Here is a 22,123-nt window from a genome sequence, read left to right on the forward strand (position 1 = left end):
CAGAACCACATGCCACAGGCACACGGCCAAATCACCGAGACTATAGGCGTTTCGCAAAACTTACATTGCACGCATAAGGAAGTAATCGATTCCTTACACTAATTGACTTTATTCGCTTTCAATTTCGAATAAAAAGTGCAATATCAGGACTGCGTGTCATCCCGAGGGACCTGGGCGGGCCCCCCGGCGCGCACTCTGCGTGGCCGGGGGCTCCGTCTGTGGGGGAGTTTTGCTGGACTTCCACCGGGCGCGTCCGTAGGTGGCGGATAACGGGATCCTCTGGGAACAGTCCCACTCCCAGGGGTATCGTCCGATCTTTTTCGTTGCAAGGATTCTTAGGTGTTAGGGAGGTAGGTTAGGTGTAGGTGTAGGATAGCCTAGTTAGGCTTTGCAACGAAAGAGATCGGATGACGCGGACCAAAACCAGCAGGGGGAGTTGCGGGCTCTTCACGCCCTTCACTCGCTGAAGGGTGTTCCTCCTGGAGACGCTCGGGCTCCCTCTCTCTTCCCCCTTCTTCCCCCTTTTTTGTTTTTCTTCGGGTCACGTCCGACCCGTTTCGGACGTAGCCCATGGGAGATGGTGGGCCACTTTTGGCCTGCCTTTTGATGGAGTAGTGAGCCGGCGTTGCTTATGCATCTTCCGGCCGCTGGTCGCCATGTCCCCGGCTTCGGCTACAGGGGCACGCCCTCCAGAGGGGGGTACCGGTATACCGGCGTGGCTTCGTGGTTGTTGCTCTTTTGAGCGTCGGGCGGTGGTCTGTCGTGTTGCTCGTTGCACTCGGCGGGCCGCCGGCCAACCCGTAATCCTCACCGCGTGGGGGACGGGGGCCGCTGCCGCGAGGCACGGGGCCGCGAGGACGTAAACCTCTTTAAAAAATGCCCCAATCCTAAGCTCTGGTGCCCGGCGATGGGATGAATGGCTGGAGGGAGTCCAGTCCCGAGGGTACCAACCAGACCCCAGGGGACCGACCCCTGGTTAATCAAAAAGGAAACATGAAAAAAAATGGCACCTGTTAAAAATTTATTACCCCAGGAGGGTACCTCCCGCTCCGCGGGGGGAGAATCCCTCCGTGCGGTCGAGCGATCGGCCGCACGCTGCCCCACCGTTTCTGGGGGGGGCAAACATTGCCACGACGAAGGGGGCGACAACACGGGTCGCGTAAGGGACAGAGTCCCCACCGTGCTGCTGGAGAGGTGCGACAGCCTCATCTCACTACACTCGGCGCGAAGCTCCGTGAGGGGCGACGTGTCCAGTGGGAGGGAGACACCGGCGCTGTTTGCCGATTGTGTTCGGCAGCGGACTCGGCGGAAGCGGAAGTCGGCTCGACAGCCGGCGTCCTCCGCTCCGTCCGATTCCTCGGAGGGCGAGCCTGCCAGTGCCAAATATATGGCGTTGGCGGAAGGGCCGGCGACTGCTGCGGCGTCGCCCGCCACAGGATTTGATTTTGACAAGCCGTCGTCTTGCGGACTGGACGCTGCCTCCTCGGCGCAGTCCAGGGCCGCCTGCCGTGAGACAAAAAATAAAAAAAACAAAATCGGAGAGATCGAGCGCCTTCAGCGGTCCCTGACGTTGGTGGGTCCCTCTGACCCCCTCCGATCTTGTCAAATAGTCGGAGAAATAGTTACGACCATAGCGGCCAAATCAACTGCAGGCCTCAAGGGCTCCGAAGTGTCGGCAATGAAATCGGCGGCCGCCACACTAGAGGAAAGGTTGCAGGACGTCGTGGACCGCACCACAAACGCCGAGACGGCGGGCTTGCGGCAGGAAGTGGCCCTACTGCACGCCCGCCTTGAACAAGTGTCGACGGAGAATGCGCATCTTCAGTCGGAGAATGGGCAACTTAAAGTGGACATGGCCGAGTTGCGAACGATGGTTGCCGACCTCATCGAGCGGCAACGCAGCTCGGCCCCTGTCCCTCCTCCGCCCGAAGTGGAAGGCCTCAGCGAGGTCGAAGAGTTGAGGCGGCAGCTCCTTATACAGGAGGCGCGCAGCTCGAAGGTGGAGCGTGCGCGGCCGCCCCTCGCCCATGAGGCGAAAGACAGTGCGCCTGTGCCGGCGCCCCGCAGGAGGGTGCAGCCCGCTGTAAAGACATACAGCGGAAAGAAAGCGACACCCGCGCGAACTCCCACTGCGGCTGCACCTATACCCGCGGCTGCGGGGGTGCCGGCACCCACGGCCCCTGCAAGAAAACCGGCGTCCGCTCCTGCTCCGCCCCAGCCTGTGAAGGCAGGGCCCGGCAGGAGCCGGACAAAGAAGAAGGGAGGCGTCAACGCCGCCAAACCGGCACTGACCCCCCAGCCCCGCCCACTGCCCCCCGCCCCGGCCAACATGGATGAGGCCTGGACGACGGTGGTGCGGCGAGGGCCCAAAAAGGTAGCGGTGCCTGCCGCGCCGCGCCCCAAGCCCGCCCCTGCGGCCACCGCTCCCCGCCAACAGGGTCGAGCGGAGCCGAGGGGTCGAACTGGACGAAGAAGGCCGCGCGCCCCGCGGTCGGCTGCAGTGGTCGTAGAGCTGCTGCCGGCCGCAAAAGAAAAGGGCATCACCTATCACGAGGTGATGATCCGGGCGCGCGGTGGCGTGAATGTGGACGCCCTCGGCGTGGAGGGTGGCCTGAAGGTCCGGCAGACGGCCAACGGGGCCCGCCTGGTAGAGTGCCCCGGCCCGAACACCAACGCCGCGGCCGAAAAATTGGCGGCCCGGCTGAGGGAGATCCTGCCGGACCCCGAGGTGGTGCGCATCGCGCGGCCCGTAAAAATGGCGGAGGTGAAGATTACGGGCCTCGACGAGTGCGCCACGAAGGAGGAGGTCGCCGCGGCCATCGCGTCGCAGGGCAACTGCGCCCTCGCCGACGTCAAAGTCGGGGAGCTCCGGGCAACCTACTCCGGTACCCGGACGGCGTGGGCGCGTTGCCCCATCGCAACGGCGAACCTCCTGGCCACCCCTCCACAGGGTCGGCCTTCAGATAGCCCAGGATGGCTGCGCGTGGGCTGGGTTGTGGCCCACGTGCAACTGCAGGAGAGCAGGCCGTGGCGCTGTCTTCGGTGCTTCGGCACCGGCCACGGCCTCGCCAAGTGCCCCTCGACAGTGGACCGCAGCAACCTGTGCTTCCGCTGCGGCCAACCGGGGCACAAGGCAGCCTCCTGCACCGCAGCCGCGCCGCACTGCGTCTTGTGCGATGCGGCTAAAAGGAAGGCCGACCACCGGGCCGGGGGCCCGGCGTGCAAGTCCGCCCCCTCCTCTACAAAAACGAGGAGGGGCGGAAAGAAAAAGAAGCCGGCTGCAACAAGGGCAGCCGGCGAGTCAGTTCCCGCCGCGGCTGTTGTCGAGCCGCAGGGCGGGACAGACGAGGGAGCGATGGACGTAGCCCCGTAATGGGTTGCGTCCATCGCTTCCTCCAATGTAATTTGAACCACTCCGCCAGGGCACAGGATCTCCTCGTCCACACAATGGCGGAGTGGTCAATCGACGTCGCTGTCGCCGCGGAGCCGTACTTCGTCCCCACCGACCAGGACTGCTGGATCGGGGACGTCGACGGCTCCGTGGCCATCGTACTAAGACAGTCCGCGGCGTTACCCCCCTTGGATATGGTGGCCAGGGGACCCGGGTACGTCGCGGCTAGGATCGACGGGACCGTCGTGATCGGGGCGTACTTTTCTCCGAACAGGAGCCTCGCCGAGTTCGAGCGGTTTCTGGGCGGGCTCGAGGCGCTTTTACACCGCCTCGGGTCCCGCCCTGTCATCGTCGCGGGGGACTTCAATGCCAAGTGCACGGCTTGGGGTTCCCCCCGCACGGATGCGCGAGGCGAGGCCCTTTCGGAGTGGGCGATCGCGACCGGCCTCTGTCTCCTAAACAGAGGCACGGTCGCGACTTGCGTGCGGTGGAACGGGGAATCTCACGTGGACATGACGTTCGCGTCCCCGTCCGCCGTGCGCCGCACCCGCGGCTGGCGCGTACTAGAGGGGGCGGAGACGCTCTCGGACCACAGATACGTCCGATTCGAGCTCTCCGCCTCCTCCTTGTCATCGTCGTCAGCCGCGGGCGCCCGCGGCGAGGAGGAGCTCCCGCAAGGTGCGCCCCGTTCGTTCCCCAGGTGGGCCTTGAAACGGATGAACAAGGAGTTACTGATGGAGGCGGCCGCTGTTGCTGCGTGGGCGCCAAAACCCGCGCGGCTCGCGGACGTGGATGCGGAGGTCGACTGGTTCCGGGGCACCATGGCAAACATTTGCGATGCCGCCATGCCCCGGGTCGGCCCCCGAGCACCACGTGGGGGTGCGTTCTGGTGGTCGCCCGAGATCGCAAGACTCCGCGAGGAGTGCGTGAGGGCGCGCCGCCGGAGCGCACGCCACCGCCGCCGCCGTCGTCGCGACGCTGCGTTCGCGGAGACGGCGGCCCAGCTGCACGCTGACTGTCGTCAAAAGCAGACGGCGCTGCAGCTGGCCATCGGCGAGGCCAAGAAGCAGAGCATGAAGACTCTCCTGGAGTCGCTCGACGAAGATCCCTGGGGGCGCCCATACAAGATGGTTCGCAGGAAACTGCAGCCGTGGGCGCTCCCGGTGACCGAGCGGCTCCAGCCTCGGCAGCTGAGGGAAATAGTTTCTGCGCTTTTCCCGCCGGCAGCGGGGGGGGACTTTGAGCCCCCCCAGATGGACGCCACGTGGGGCACGCCTCCGCGTCGCCCCAGCGTTCCCGCTGCCGAGGAGCCCCCTCCCCCTATCACGGGGGCGGAGATCCATGCGGCCGTGTCCAAAATGAGAGCGAAGGACACGGCCCCCGGCCCTGACGGCGTTCACGGCCGGGTCTGGAGCTTGGCCTTCGAGGCCCTAGGAGACCGGCTCGGGGGGCTTTTCGAAGCGTGCCTCGAGTCGGGACGGTTCCCGTCAAAATGGAAGACGGGCAGACTGGTTCTTCTGCGGAAGGACGGGCGCCCCGCGGACTCACCCGCGGGCTATCGCCCCATCGTGTTGCTGGACGAAGCGGGCAAGATGCTCGAGAGGATCGTCGCGGCCCGCATCGTCCGGCACCTGACCGAGACGGGTCCCGATCTTTCGGCGGAGCAGTACGGCTTCAGAGAGGGCCGCTCGACTATCGACGCAATTCTGCGCGTGCGGGCCCTCTCCGATGAAGCCGTATCCCGGGGCGGGGTGGCGATGGCGTTATCCTTAGATGTAAGGAACGCCTTCAACACCCTGCCCTGGTCGGTGATCGCGGGGGCGCTGGAGTATCACGGCGTCCCCGCATACCTCCGCCGACTGATCGGCTCCTACCTCGAGGGCAGGTCGATCCAGTGCATCGGACACGGTGGGGCGATGTACCGCTTCCCCGTCGAGCGCGGTGTTCCGCAGGGGTCTGTCCTGGGCCCCCTGCTGTGGAACATCGGCTACGACTGGGTCCTGCGGGGCGTCGTACGGGGTCCTCTCCCCGGGCTGAGCGTAATTTGTTACGCCGACGACACGTTGGTCGTGGCTCCGGGGAGAGACTACCGAGAGTCTGCCCGTCTGGCGTGCGCAGGCGTGGCACACGTCGTCACAAGGATCCGACGGCTGGGACTCGAGGTGGCGCTCGACAAAACCCAGGCCCTGTTGTTTCACGGGCCGGGACGAGCGCCGCCTCTGGGTGCCCACCTCGTGATCGGAGGCGTCCGCGTCGGGGTCGGGGTGACCGGTCTTCGGTACCTCGGCCTCGAACTGGATGGTCGGTGGAACTTCCGCGCTCACTTTGAGAAGTTGGGCCCTCGACTGATGGCGACGGCCGGCTCTTTGAGCCGGCTGCTTCCAAACGTCGGGGGTCCCGATCAGGTGGCGCGCCGCCTCTACATGGGGGTGGTGCGGTCGATGGCACTATACGGCGCGCCCGTATGGTGCCACGCCCTGACCCGCCAGAACGTCGCCGCGCTGCGACGTCCGCAGCGCGCGATCGCGGTCAGGGCGATCCGAGGATACCGCACCGTCTCCTTCGAGGCGGCGTGTTTGCTCGCCGGGGCGCCACCCTGGGACCTGGAGGCGGAGGCGCTCGCTGCCGATTACCGGTGGCGTAGCGACCTTCGTTCTAGGGGGGAAGGGCGCCCCGGCGAAGGAGTAGTTCGAGCGCGGAGGCTCCAATCTCGGCGGTCCGTGCTGGAGGCGTGGTCTCGCCGCTTGGCGGACCCGTCGGCCGGCCTCCGTACCGTCGAGGCGGTCCGCCCGGTTCTCGCGGACTGGGTGGGCCGCGACCGCGGATGCCTCACCTTCCGGCTGACGCAAATGTTGACCGGCCATGGTTGTTTTGGCCGGTATCTTTTCAAAATAGCCGGAAGGGAACCGACGGCGCAGTGCCACCACTGCGCGGACCGCGACGAGGAAGACACAGCGGAACACACGCTGGCGCGTTGCTCTGGATTTGACGAGCAACGCGCCGCCCTCGTCGCGGTCATTGGAGAGGACCTCTCGCTGCCGCGCGTCGTGGCTACGATGCTCGGCAGCGACGCGTCCTGGAAGGCGATGCTCGACTTCTGCGAGTCCACCATCTCGCAGAAGGAGGCGGCGGAGCGAGAGAGGGAGAGCTCTTCCCTTTCCGCACCGATCCGTCGCCGTCGAGCCGGGGGCCGGAGGCGGGAATACGCCCGTACGTCCCGGCCCCTGTAGGTGGCGGCCTCCCCCCGGTGAAGGTCAAGGGGCGACCTGAGGGGGTGAGGCCGCGCGGCGCGCTACCAGCACTCTAGCGCGCTGCCGTGGAGTGATTAGAGCGACCGGTCGACGGTGTATCGCGTCCCGACCCGGCAGGCTGGTTCTGGTCCAGCGGGGTATTCCGGGACACCAGCGGCACCGTCTGGGCGGCCCGACGGGCTGCCGTACCGAGACGGCCGACGTTTCAGAGCCTTCGATTCGCCTCGAAGGCTCCGTCGGCCGGGCGTCCTTGGGGTGAGCCGCGCTGTCTGGTTGTAGTGTTGACCGCGGTAGCCCCCCTACCTCATCCGGGTTCTGACCTCGGAGGGGATCGGACGTCGGGTGTAAGAGTGCAGGGGAGTCGTTTAGTGGGTGGGCTCTAAAATCCTTGGGCCCGCGGTCTGCTCACAACACCATGCAGATCGTTGAGTCTCACATACCCCGCGCGCCCCTTTTGCGCGGGGACCTCGTAGGAGGTTCGGCCCTCTACCCGAAAAAAAAAAAAAAAAAAAAAAAAAAAAAGGACTGCGTGTCATAATCACTCACAAAAAATAATCGAGAAATTTCCGAGTGACTTCTTCGGAATTAAAACAAAAAGATTTGCGTCTTCTTGTCAAAACTTCAACCGAGATCGGCTCTGATAATCCTTTCTCAGCCATAACTGATCTCGTTAGCTTTTAAATCTGCCCGCGATAAGCCTCCGTTTTCCCTGATAGCTGTTGGATTCATTATTATGTTTATAAAATCCTCAAGAAATATCATTTATTGGTTTATTAGGGTATCGTCGTAAACAGTTTTAATTCGTTTATTTTTATTTATTTATTTATGTACACACAGAAAAGAAGACATAGTACAGAGTAATAGGAAAATTATGTACAAAGGCACTGCTTATTTCTTTAAGAAATCTCTTCCAGCAGACCTGCGAGAGGATAATGAGAATAATAATAAAAAGTGATGAATGTGTGTAGAACAAATAACACATAACTAAAATAACAAATACAACATGAGAATTATAGTAATGCACATACACATAGCAAATATTGTTAAACTTTGTTTATTTTTATTTCAATAATTTATCGTTCGGTCCTCATCACTTTCATATATAGTCTTAAAATATTGCAAACAGTCCACCTGTTGTTAACTGATTACCGGAGGCAATAGACGTACTTAACCTATCCACAAATGATTTTGACGGCTTATTATAAGCCCGTACAGTTAGATACCACCATCTTGCCTATAACTTCCGTGAAGCAATCATGCACTCAGATTTGAAGAGTGGGGCAGCAATTATATAATACACTTGAAACTTGGACCTCATGTCTCAAAGCGAACGGAGGTGTTTACGTTGATATATCAGATATCTATGGTCTTTACTAAACACTAAGTCGGCTGTGAGATCTTTTACAAAATTAAGCAAGATAAAAATAGCCCTTAAAGTTTTTAAGATTTTTTTATTGCCCCATAAGGCCGAAGAGCATGCGGTCCACCTGATGGTGAATGGTTACCGTCACTCATGGAAGTCAGAAATGCCAGGGGCAAAACAAAGCTGCTGCCTAAAGGCTAAGAGGTACAACAGTGGGAAATAAATAGGATATACTGCTGAAGTTGGATGATGCAGAATTTTCCGCAGTAGTAGTTAGTAGTAGTATTCCTGAATTTTCTCTTAAGAGATGATATCGTCTAAATGGCGCAGTTCTGTAGTTGTTTTACTCACAAATCTTTCAGTAATAACAATCAAAAATACGTTCTATTCCAACTGATCTGTAACGATGTTTCCACAAAAAATAACGGCACATCTTCAAATATCAATTTATTGGTCCATTGCTCAAATCGACTAATACAAATTGTGTTCCTTTCTCCGAAGGTCACAATAAATAAGCAATTCCTTAGTTGTAATTCGCATAAAACTAATGGTTTGAAAATGCGCCAACTGAACCGAAAACTGACGATAAAAGTAATCAGACTGTCGTTAAAATTATTTTATTACAGTTTGTCGGAGGCCCCGTATACAGTTTAGAGAGTACCAATCAAGTCTCTCTCAACAAATCTCATTTGAATTACTTACGGGGATACTTTAATTTAAAAACTTAACCAAAAAAAATTAAGGCGTTTCTAAAAGAAAAATCACAGTGAATTTAACTGGTATTAATAAGCACATGTAAATATTAAGGAAATTTAGTTTAAACTCTGCAAACACACGCTCGAAGAACAAGGCAAATTACCAATTAAAACGAGATTTTTTAATTCTGGTAACAGGATCAGGATAGTAGGCCAAAGAAGTAAAAATGTTGTAATTTCACCGGTCCTTGATTGGTTCTCTTGAATTTTATGAATCTTACGTTGAAAGATTACATAGATAAATACGGTTCCATCTGTTTTAAAGTCTATTAAAAAATTGGCATACGAACTCATATCCTAGCTGGTGTATAACTATTAACGAAAGTATAGTGAATGGCACCTAGAGAAACGACGTTGAAGAAGTTGTTACTGGTGGTAGAACCTCTTGTGAGTCCGCGCGGGTAGGTACCACGACACCTTACCTATTTCTGCCGTGAAGCAATAATGCGTTTCGGTTTGAAGGATGGGGCAGCCGTTGTAACTATACTTGAGACCTTAGAACTTATACCTCAAGGTGGGTGGCGCATTTATGTTATAGATGTCTATGGGCTCCAGTAACCACTAAGCACTAGGTGGGCTGTGAGGTCAACCACCCATCTAAACAATAAAAAAAAAGACCCAATAAATATGGTATAACCAATTGACATTCTGATGATACTGAACTAGTTATTTATAAAGTCACAAATTTTGTGAGTTAGATTTTATAAGACGATTGAAGATATAATTATGGATCTTTTAAATATAAATATTAAATATAAATATAATACCGGAAAAAATGGAAATTTTGAGAAAATGGAACTTAGTCGAGGACCAGCTAATGGCTTAGTCAGTTAAGAAAATCAGACCCTTATCTATTAAGCTACGGAGGCTTTATCATCAATCATTTCACAGGTGAACAACTTTTGCGAATACTAGTCACTACGTGACTAGTTTTGGATATCTGCATACTACGTCACGTTGCTCATGATAAATCTATCGGTGAATAAATTTATTTAATTCAAACACATTACTTTGTCTCCATCGATCAAAAATTATTTTATCAAAAATTATTTTTCGCTGTGTTTTAAAATGAGTTGGAAGGCAAAATCATCGATAGTATCTTTTTTTTTTTTTATGATTGAGAGATTACTGGTGGCCCGAAGGCCTTTCCAGTTTCACCAGGACAGGTGGGCGAGCAAAGGCTCAGCCAGGAGGGGTGGGATTTGCTAACAGCTGCCCGAGCGCCTCCGAAGGAGACCTAACAACTCAAGAGCAATTGCTTCGCGAATGAATCTACTACCGGATCGGAATCGCGACCCGCTGAGAAGATCCGGCGAGAAACTCAGCGGGCTGATGCATGGGCTAGGTTGCACGTCGACCTCTTTGTCGAGTTCGACGAGTACGGTTACTGGGGTCCCTAAGCCTGCTCCTAGTATTAGAGCTGAAGGCATCTAATGCAAAGGTTATTGGATCTGATGGATCCGTAAGGACGTGTCTAGGGCGTCGACGGTGACTGGCTCCTGCATGATCAGGATTCGGTGAGTAGTCAGCGGCGGCAACGATAAGGCGATTATCATGACGCGTAGCCTTATCGAAGTACCGTTCCGACGCTGACTTCATGTATTTCTGGATTGATTCAAGGCCCAGGTCGTCGTGTAGGTCAACGTTCCTCACGAACCACGGAGCCCCGATGGCTAACCTGCAAAAGCGGGATTGTAGGGATTGGAGGGTGTCTATGTGTGTGCGGGCCGCGTGAGCGAATACCACACTCGCGTAAGTCATGATGGGCCTTATGCAAGTTTTGTAAAGTGTCACCTTGTTCCGAAGGGACATTTTACTCCGCTTACAGATCATGGGATAGAGTCTGCCGAGAATGAATGCGGCACGGTCGCGGACTGTTTTTATGTGTGGGCGGAATGTCATGGATGCATCCAGGGTGACTCCCAGGTACTTAACCTTCCTGACCCAGGGTATAGGTTGGCCGAAGAGGGTGATCGGGGGAGTGATATTTCTCCTCCTAATGCGTGAGGAAATAAGCGGTGAGCATCGATAGTATCTCTGACTGGTATCACTAAGTTTATTGTGGCCCACCAGCTGGACGACAGTAGATGGATTGCCCCAGAAAAATCTGGATCTTCCACTAAGCGGGTGTTTTTGCTCGGTTAACGATAAAAGATAGACCAAAGTTGTTGTTCCGTGTACAAGCTTATCTTGAAAATGTCGTTAGCGCGATTCAACGTCATTCTACGATACATCTTTTATATTGATGTGAAAGCGTTATGTGAGTTACAAAATAATCCGAGAATCGACAAGCTTGTACCGAATGTACACGTTGTAAAATGTAAAATTCACTTACGACGTTTATAAGATAACATAACATCTTTATATGATAGATATTTTAGTGATATATACAGCTTTGTATGTTTCCCTGTTTTACGGCAGGCGTTTAACTCGGTTGGTTTGTAAACAGCCGTAAATCCAGGGCAGGATGCCGAGCCGGGCCTATCGAAGATCGGCTCAGAGTGAACGTCAAATATTTGTTTCGTTTTTTTTTTTGCTTTCACGAAACAGTTTTCAAATTTATGACACTCGACTCGTCTAGTGCCTTGGCCCGAGGGGTTTAACCTGAAATGGACGCGCGGCCGCCGGCGAGGAAAATATATTTCCAAGTTTACTGGTCCATAAATAACTGTGGAGTGACAGGGCGATGATAAACTCTCGAGCGGGAGTTCATCTCACGTCGCTTACTGAATATTGAACTATATGACGGTTTAATGTAATTTTTGCGGCTTGCAATTTACGGAGTTCGTTCCCGAATCTCCCAAAATAGATTAGGTTCTGGTATATACGTTAAAAGAGCTGAGTGAGTTGCGTTGTTTTTGGTAAGTCTTTGTTTTGTTTAATGGTAAGTTGGTATTTGTTTTCTGTGAAAGTTGTTCTATTGGTGTTAGGGCGTAGGTGCTCACAGCGCGAATGGGTAGGTATGACTATCCTGTTTATTTCTGTCACCAAATAGTGATGCTTTCCGGTCTTCATGTTTTACGGTCAGGGACTGTCTACCGTGCCTTATTAAAACCGAAACTTCGGCCTCAAATCGCAAGATTGGTGGCGGCACTCACGTGATGATGAACAGTGTGATGGTTCACACAACTACGCATTAAATATATAATAGCCCGCTGATCTCATATTACACACTACTACTACAGAATAGTCGCTTATAAAATGTGTTTCGACATGATGGAATATTTTATCAATGATTTGGTGCACAATAAATACACTACTCTATAGTAATTTATTATTTTATTGCCCCAATTTGTACTCAATATCGGTGCGCAGTCATATGGCTTCTATTTATTGACAGGCGCACAAGTTCTAAGCTAAATTGATGTTAAATTGATTTTGGAGCTATTATAGATCACAATATGTATGTACATACGTTTTATAAACTTGTATGGATTGTGAAATTGAAAATTGAATTACCCTTCAAAACACAATTCGTCATTAAGTGCGTGTTAAACATAATTTGTATAATATCTATAATATCTTTACTGGTGGTAGGACCTCTTGTGAGTCCGCACGGGTAGGTACCACGGCAGAAATAGGCAGGGCCAATTACTTAAACCGCGGCTGCCGTTACGACCACTGCGTACTTACCTACGCCACAGCACAGTGAATCCTGCAGTAGGTCGCGAGCTCGGCGTCTTAATTTAGCCAAAACTTTTGTTGGCGACGAACTAATATTTTCGGACGCGAGAATCCACAATTTACGTCAAATTTTTTATAGTACGATTGTTCAATATGTTTTTTTTTAACTATTTAGGATATTATATTTTGTTTTGTGATAAAAAGGTGTAGCTACCACCACCATCCAGGCAAGTTCGGTCGCAACCTTAACGCGAAGTGTGCCGTGATGGGTCATAAGGTTGCTCGCTCATTTTTACTGGTGGTAGGACCTCTTGTGAGTCCGCACGGGTAGGTAGGTAAATAAAATTAGATTCGTATCTGTCTCCAGTATTGAATGACGAAATATTTAAACATTGGCCCATTAAGTGTCGAATATGCTTAGTGCGGTGACACGATTGGATCTATTCTATCGGTATCGATTCTATGATCGATCTGTATTGAGTCTATCGCAGTACAGTTGCACAAGTCGTAACAATAACAAGAAAGTCTTCGCAACAGCACTGCGAAAACTCCCATTACCGTCGAAACTATGGAGCCGGATTTAACGGTACCGAACGCAACAGAAGTTGGAGACTATAGTTTTATACAAGACAACGAAACATATTTTGCAGGTCCCCAAAGAAACGCAGCGAAGTCTCCGCTAAATACTGTTTTCGAGTACGCTTTGTCTCTTCACTTCTTTGTTTACATTACAATTGCTACTGGAACAATACAGAAAGGACCGTTTCCGGCTAAACTAACCGGGCTAAAGTTTTAATTGCTACGGAATAAGTCCACACTTAGTAACTCAGCCCCAAGTCTGCCTGAAATCATTCGCGTCAAACGCCGAGTTCGCTATTAAACTTATCGATATTAAACCGATTTTCTTAATCGGAACTTGTAATCTGTATAATTAAAGGATAAATTAAAATTCAATTATTCCACTATTTATAGGTTACGATTGGTATTTTCAGAAAGCCGCTATGCAATGCAACCGTGGACTTTGTTTTTCGGATTGCTACCCAACAACGTTGTGATTAAAAAAGGTTTTACATTAAATAGCCTCAGGTAAGAACTCTTTGGTTTCTTAGTAATATCAAATGGATATCCAAGCTTATAAAGATTACCACGTGAATGCCGCCCTTTGAGACATGAATGAGGTCTTAATTAGACCAATGAGACGATCGATGTGGCGATATTTATAGACTCCAATAAATTTAAATCCACATGGACTACCTATTTTGAGAAATTTATTGTGACTTTGTCTACGTTACAGAAAAATACCATTCCAATGACTAAAAGTCAATGACTAATATGAATTAGCTTCGAATCAGCTCTGGTATTAAAAGAAAAAAACAGAATGGCCCAAACGGTATGGGAGATTAGCAAAAAAAATCTAATCACACAATGTGCGCTGGCCATTATTGCCGGTAAGCCAATGAGCCTATATTATTTACCTTGGAAAAGCAACAAAGTTTATGAGTGTAGCAGGTGCGAGACCTGTAATAAATTGGTGAGTAAGTAACGAGTGCATTTATTAGTACAAATAAAGTGTGTGAAGGCTTGCTTGCATTCCGCTTCGTACGAGCAAATTGAATTTTCTTGAAGTCTCAATGCTTGCACAACAATAATCACCGTTCTGTACGAAGTTCAGTAGTGAGTTGATACAAAATGTTTATGTTTATTAAATACATAGGTTTCGCAAAAGCGAACTGGTGGTAGGACCTCTTGTGAGTCCGCACGGGTAGGTACCACCACCCTGCCTATTTCTGCCGTGAAGCAATAATGCGTTTCGGTTTGAAGGGTGGGGCAGCCGTTGTAACTATAGTTGAGACCTTAGAACTTATATCTCAAGGGGGGTGGCGCATTTACGTCGTAGATGTCTATGGGCTGCAGTAACCATTTAACACCAGGTGGGCTGTGAGCTCGTCCCCCCTTCTGAGCAATAAAAAAAGCCAATTTGAAATAGACCACATACTGAGTGATTCATAAAGAAAACGGTGAGAATTTCAAGTAATTAACTTAAAATAATTAAAATTTTAAGTTGTAGCAATTCAATCATATATTTCTTTCAAACTTGCCCTTACAATGATTTAAATTTAAAAAAATCAACACTTTCCTAAGCTAAAGATAAATAAAAAACTCAAGTATTGTATGTACATATTTACGGGTTCCAAGTTACGATCACTAAGCAGCTGCGTCGAATTCATATTTTCCTTAAGAAATAGAGCCGGTCTTATTGGCACGTGTATTGCTAGGATTTTCTGCCAATATATTGCTTTGATTTCTTTAAATAATAATACGTGTCCGAATACGGGGTGTAAAAATACCGAAGCCAAAATGGAATATGTATAAATGAAAAGTAATAAGAAAACAATATAAATCTATTAAACAAAATCCTTGTTGTTTTTTTAACCACACATTTTGTGATCCCGCAATGGAACGCGAAGGTTGCTGGCAGACATCATCGTTCCTTAAAGTCCGTGGACCTCAAGCGACAATTGATTTTTAGCTTCGTTACGTTGCGAGTAGTATTTTTTTTTATTGCGTAGTTTGGGGAACGACCTCACAGCCCACCTGTTAAGTGGTTACCGGAGCCACCTTATTTATTTATTCCGTGACCGGAGCCCAGAGACATCTACAACGTAAATGCCGCCATCCACCTTGAGATATGAATTCTAAAGTCTCGGTATATTTACAACAGCTGACCCCCAATCCCCCCCCCCCATTTGTAAGTATTTTATGCATTAGTAAAATAAAAACTATCGTATCTATTTTGTTTATACTATCATTTAATAATATTATATTTGTAACCATCGACACGTTTTCCATTTTCTGGAACGACTCCATCATCGAAATAGCAAAGAAAGAATCCCTTACACTTTTGACGCATAGCTCAATGTGATATTAAGCCACTCACACAAAAATATTTAGAGCTGTAACGTGTAAGACAAAGCACATACACAGAGAAAGAGAAGATTCTAAAAAGTGTTGAAGCTACATTATGATGATGATACTCGCTCTTAAATAGTATTAACGATATATCAAGAAGATTATATCAAGTTGATGGCTTCGACATTGGGTTCTCTGGCTTTTCGTATTTTTCCAGTAGAAGAGACAATCCCAGCTTGGGATCGTTGAATGTGAAATGTAATATTTTGAATTGAAAAAATTTTGGGAGGTGACGAAATGACGAAAAATGGAAGATCTATCACTGACTGCGTGTAATTGGTCGGTAAACCGACGGTTCTAAAGTTTTTGTTCGAAACTAGTATATGCACACTTATCATAAAAGAAGTAGTTAAATAGATTACAGATATCTGGCATATACCTTGTATTCTATTGTGTGATTTGAGTGACATTGACAGTGAAATGACATTTGAAAAGTGACACATTTGGAGGATTTGCATGCGAAACAGTGAGGTAGCATACGTACAGTGCTCTGAAGGTTTCACTTCAGGAGAAGGAATACATGCAGTGCACACCTAATAATTTTATTTATTAACTAGCTAATCCGGCAGACTTCGAAGTGCCTCAATCGATAAATAAAAGTCCTAAACATTTATATAAAACAAACTTAAAACAAACCAAAGAAATCCGTCCGACGGGGGACACATCAAAGGAAAAATAAAATTGTTATTTTTATTTAGTTCGGAGAATTTTCATATTTATCTACTTTTTAAAACCTTCTGTGGACTTTCGCAAATAATTCAAGACCAAAATTAGCCAAATCGGTCCAGCCGTTCGCAAGTTTTAGCGAGACTAACGAACAGCAAGTCATTTTTATATATAGAGATAGTAGCTTTTGTAACATTAAAACATTGAAGTTTTAAATCCTTACAGGAGCTCGACACTATTAAAAACAACCGAGCTGCCATAGCACAATAATATTACAATTATTAAAATAATAGCAGTTATTAAATTTAAAACTGCTGGCTTAGAAGAAATATCGTAAAACGACACCTTTAACACGCTATACGTACAATTACATTTAATTAAATAAATCGTACTACTTGATTATTTTATTTAAAAAAATGGAAATGTTTGAAATTAGACTGTATAAACTCTACTGCAGGTATTATTTTAAACAATAATATGTAGTAGGTCGAAGTGGGTAAATGGACTGCCGTGATGTGGTTATGTCCAGACCGTCAGTGAACACAGCTACTTTAGGATCCACAATAACAACGAAACAGGTCCGAATCAGAGAGTTATAGACTAAGAAATTGAAATAGTAAATTGTTGAGGAAATTGCAAGTCCAGCAATAAGAGGTAACAAATGAGAATTTATAAAAGGGAATTAGTCACTGTGAAATTTATATGCGATGCGATATGTCAAAATTTGAAGATGCCGTTATTTGACTACAAGCCGAACTTAAACAAACAACATTATTCCATTACAATTTTTTTTTATTGCTTAGATGGGTGGATGAGCTCACAGCCCCAGCGGCTGCCCCGCCCTCCAAACCGAAACGCATTACTGTTTAACGGCAGAAATAGGCGGGGCGGTGGTACCTATCCGCGTGGACTCACAAGAGGTCCTACCACCAGTGATATTTTAACAAAAAAAAACCTGTTTTTGGTCAGGACGAAATCGCTGGACTTTCGCTAACTCGCTATAGGCAGCCAGCGGAATATGTCTTGTAAACCGACTAAAAACCTCCCGTCGCACAATATTTAATCGAGAGGGAATGTCTTACGTCACCCCACTTTATACGTCCGGTATATAGGAAGATCAGAACCAGCCTATCGGGTAGCAGGCGTGATATACCGCGATCTGGTTATTCTTCCACTGCTCTTTAAAAGTGTGCACGCTAGTATACTGGTAGCGCGCGGTGGGGCTGCCTCTCTTATGCGTGACCTTCACTGTATGGAGCACCTTCTATAGGGATCGGAGTTCGAAATCCCTTCTCTGGTCCCCAGCTCGGTGGCAACGGGTCGTTGCGAAAGAGGATGCCAACCTGCCTACATTGGATGGTTCAACTAATTGATCCATGCTATGGCAACCAAGCCTCTCGGTCGGATGGCAATCTGAGTCCCGGTAAGATAGCGTCGCCAACTTATACTCCCGAGACACCCCGCTAGAAGAACTAGCATAGATCGGGCATCTAGCATAGGTTATTCGTCGTACAAAGTCGCATGTAGCGCAACGGTTTATCTTCTTGGGTCTTCCTCACCGATTCCCAAAACGGCATATAATTGAGATATGAAATCTTTGGGAGGCCAACATTCGGGAGAGATCCTAACCCTGTTCTTCTTCTCGACTACGAATTAATTCTGAGAGAGAATACAAGTATAATTTGTGTGAAATTACTAGTTTTGCTTCTCTTAGTTATAAAAAAATGTAGCAACGGATTTCCTAAATACTATCCTGATCTGAGTGACTCGTTTCCTCTGTCGTGAAACTTGTCGGAGTTACGAGTTTCACTAACGTTTGTTGTATATCGAGTTTTTAAGCTCAACTGTCACTACTCTCAAAAAACAAGAAATAGTTCAATTACATGAGTCAATAAAAATAATTATGTTTTTAGTTTCATGACTTTTTGATTTATTGCCATTTCAGGGAGATGAAAATACGAATGAAAGGCCACCGTCGCTTGTGGACAACATCAATGCTAGGAACACAGCTAAGCTGTTGCTTCCTGCTGAGAACTCTTATAGATACGATCAAATCTCGTACCTAAATAGTTAGAAACAGTGTTTGCTTTAGATATATATCTGCCGTCTTCAACAAACCACTACATTAATAATTACTCTGGTGGTTACAAAAAAGTGAAGATATTTACAAGCTCGACCTCAATCTGATTCTAGGTAGTATAGATTAGCCCCGTTCCATGGTTGGCAGTGCAAAGCGATATCATGGAATCACCTCAATCAATTCCTCTGAGCAATTCCTGTGGAACATACGGTAACAAAACACAGAGAGAGAAACAGAGTCCCCCTATAGACTCAGAGGCTCCGAATGATCTATAAGAACCACTTAGTACTATTATTATACTAAACAAAAAGCAAAATATGTATCCTAGAAATTTAAAATGAGAGTTATAATATACTATGAAATCGCTCTATTTGATGTGAGCTGATTAAGCTTTTAAATTCCTACTAGTTGTTGTAGTATTACATTATTGTTCTCATTAGTACAGTTAGCGGAAGTATGCAACTGTGTGCAGTGTGTTGCATCGGAAGCCAAAGCGTTAACCGCAGGACCGCACTCAGAACTTGCGTCGATTCTGTTGAACTATATCAAAACGTTTGACCTACGAAATTTTGTTAAAGGCTTGTTATGAAAGTACAAATATATATGCTGCATATTGTTACGCCGGTAAGAGTAACGCCATCTATCACTAAATAGTCGAACGAATATCGAGGGATCTAGTAGCACCTAGAACGCTCAAGAAGTACAACGCCATCTATTGTCAGATAGCGGAAACACAATACTCGAAATGTGTGGAATATTCTCGATAATTCTAGGGATGTGGGATCGGCTATAAAAGCTTGCAGAAATGGCACGCAGTCAATTAGTAATCGGAACTACTCGAAGCGAAACAGCGAACGGATCACCTGAAGCGAAGCGGAAGAAGCGAATTGAGAATTTTAAAGTGTTTGTAAGTGTTTTAAGCATTCCAAGTGTTGAATACAGTTTTTAGTTGTACTTTGGTGGAGCATTTATTTATCGCGCCCCAGCGCGTAACAATATATATTCCAAAGAGCAAATATTTGTTAATTTTACAGTTACATAAACAAAACTTCTTTATTCTTTGAATTCGCTACTTGAATAAGTCTTACAACTTGGATACTTTCAAATTTTCGTTGACCCAATCCGATGGCGATTATATAAACTTTTTATAGCTCGCATGGATCTTTTAAATGTTTGTGTAGCAATAAAGTAATAATCGCATTACTCAGATTACCGAAGACTATATTGTTTGAGAAGTTACAAAGAAGAAAGGAATAGGATTATTTGTTAGGTTTGCGAAAGAAAAAAAAACACAAACTTACATACAACAATTTTATTTCCATTTTTCACTTTGATGAGGATCAAGCTGACTTAGTATAAAGTAGACACCAAAGCCATAAAGAATATTGCCACATGAATACCGCTACCCATCTCGAGGTATGAGGTTGAAATGTCAATTATATTGTATGACTGTCTTCCAGTCGGAATAGATGACGGCTTTCAGCAGAGATAGGAAGATGACAGTACCTACCTCTGCAAGAATAAACTCTACGAGTAGTTACGCCATATATATACATCTTTTTCATATACATTTTTTTATTACACGATCACGTCATTCCTTCTTTATAAAAGTCAACCCAGAACACGTGTTACCTTTTAAATATTAAAATTATTTTAATTTAAATTATTATAGAATTAAATTGGTTACAGAAAAGATTTTTACCGAATTTGAAAACTGGCGATACGTTTCCTACGAATATACCGGACAAGTTGGTAGGCCGCGACAACTTATCGAATTGAATGAATCGAGTTTAAAATTGCAATCAAATAAAATAATATTGGGGGTTATTTCACCACGTCTCCGTGCGGTCCCGTTGTGCTCTAACGATGTTGCTTGGTTCCAAGTTTTAATAGCACCGCCGCACTTTTAGGTCCTAGCTGAAGGCCAAACGAGGTCAGAAATTCGCCGATGCCGTGCTAGATAATGCAGTTACCAATACATTTTCGATTTGAAAATAATATGTAAAACGCTTGAGATTAAAACGAATTGAAGTTCAAAGCTCGATTAGATATTTGAATTACATTAGAGATGCCGTTTCAAAGCACCTCAAAGTACAGTTTGTTTTTAAATAATATTATATAATATAAAAATATGTCATATAATGTAGAAAAATGTAGTTTAGATAATGTACTTAGTCATGAAAGTGATATCCACATGACTATTTTAAAATAAATTATTAAAAGACAGTTAATTACTCCTTTCAAATTTTGATGGTCCAGATATCATTAGCGTCTATGAGCAAGAGTGACTAACTCCTTAGTATCAGGTAGGCCGTCTGTCCGACTGATATAGCAGACAATTAAAAACACCCTACCAATGTATATCGTCATAAAAAATATGTTATATTAAGATTATATATTATTGTAATCAGTAGTTATTATTGTTACGACATATATTTTATCTACAAGGGCTGCTATAGTTATTTTGGTGCAGTCTATTGCCGCTGTTATAGAGTTTTATATGTTACTAGCGACCCGCCCTCGCTTCGCTTCGGAAACATTAAAACACACATGAAACCAAAAAAAATAAATAAATAAAAAATAAAAAAAAGTAGCCTATGTTCATCAGGGACAATGTCGGCTTCTAATGGAAAAAGAATTTTTCAAATCGGTCCAGTAGTTTTGGAGCCTATTCGAAACAAACAAACAAACAAATCTTTCCTCTTTATAATATTAAGTATAGATATGTTAACTATAAAAGAAAGAAAAAATAATTATTAATTTTTCTTTCTTTTATAGTTTTTACTATTAACATCATTATTGAAAATTTCGGTAACTTCTAGACACCTAGATAACGGAGTGAATTATAAAAATACAAAATTAGAATCCATTAAAAAAAAAATATAATATATCAATCGTGTTTAATAAAAACAGATAGATGCCCTGTTCGTCAGACCGTACGCGGGCATCAAAGGGTCACAAGAAGCTTGTTGGCCTGAAACCAAAAACGTGGCGGCATCGTTTGAGCTCCGCCGTAACCACTACATCTGATCCCGGTTTAATTAGAGACAATGCCTAGTGACTAGTGCCAAATACACGAAACACGCTCGGAGCTTGTAGCTGCCGTTGATCACTGTTTCTACTGGGCGTAATCGAGATTCGAAACGGGTTTTTACTCTTAAAAATTGGACTTCTAAGAGGACAATTGAGTGTTGCAGTCGTGCCAAGTATACATTAAGCCTGAAAATAGGGTATTATTACTCGTACCATATCTTTGATTGGTACAAATTGATGAAAGGCGATTGCATGCAGCAGAGATGCGAATGTTGCGATGGATGTGTGGAGTAACGAGAATGGATAAAATATGGAATGAATATGTTAGAGGAAGTCTGAAAGTGACACCTGTGACAGAGAAGCTGAGAAGTGCGCGTTTGGGATGGTATCGACATGTAATGAGACGAAATGAAAATGAGGTAGGTAAGAGAGTGTTAAGTATGATTGTGGAAGAATATAGAGGAAGAGGTAGACCTAAGAAGAAATGGATAGATTGCGTGAAAGACGATATGGGTAAGAGGGGAGTGAGCGAAGAAATGGTATATGATAGAAGAGTAGGGCAGGAGAAAACATGTTGCGCCGACCCCAGGTGAATGGGAGAAGGGCAGGATAATCATGGTGATGATCTTTGATTGGTACAAATTATCTTTATTTTTTATTTATTAAGAGTTTCTTATTTTGTTTTCTGTAATGAACAAATTTACGACCTTATTAAACATGGTCGATGCCTTTGAAATTTGGGTGTATTGGAACATGATCCAAATACCATATACTGCTAAGAGAAGTAAGAAGTTCCTTTTAATAGAGCTAAACATCCAAAAAAGACTCCCTGCCATCTGCCATGAACGTGGTATGAGGTTCTTTGGGCACATCATGCGATCTCCCTGATATTAGTTAAAGAAGCCCGCAATGTACCCGATCTATTTAGCGGAGCTTTAATTTCCTTTGACTGAAAAGGCACAGACTAAATCAATGGCTCTAAATACTCTA

General features: G+C 46.9%; 1 protein-coding gene across 1 annotated transcript; it reads left to right on the top strand.

The window, feature by feature from the left end:
* Positions 1-162: 162 nt before the first annotated feature.
* Positions 163-21,130, top strand: LOC149499867 (uncharacterized). Its single transcript, XM_089738544.1, has 2 exons — positions 163-2,992; positions 21,014-21,130. Exons 1-2 carry the CDS (start codon positions 1,004-1,006, stop codon positions 21,128-21,130), a joined length of 2,106 nt encoding a protein of 701 aa, XP_089594670.1. The 5' UTR covers positions 163-1,003.
* Positions 21,131-22,123: the final 993 nt, after the last annotated feature.

This window comes from Bombyx mandarina, chromosome 25, assembly GCF_030267445.1.
Source record: "Bombyx mandarina strain Sakado chromosome 25, ASM3026744v2".
Classification (NCBI taxonomy): Eukaryota; Metazoa; Arthropoda; class Insecta; order Lepidoptera; family Bombycidae; genus Bombyx; species Bombyx mandarina.

Coding starts and splice junctions, on each gene's coding strand:
- LOC149499867 (XM_089738544.1), top strand. CDS start 1,004: ATGGCACCTGTTAAAAATTTATTACCCCAGGAGGGTACCTCCCGCTCC. Junction 2,993..21,013: donor GATGGCTGCGCGTGGGCTGG/GTTGTGGCCCAC, acceptor TAATAAAAACAG/ATAGATGCCCTGTTCGTCAG.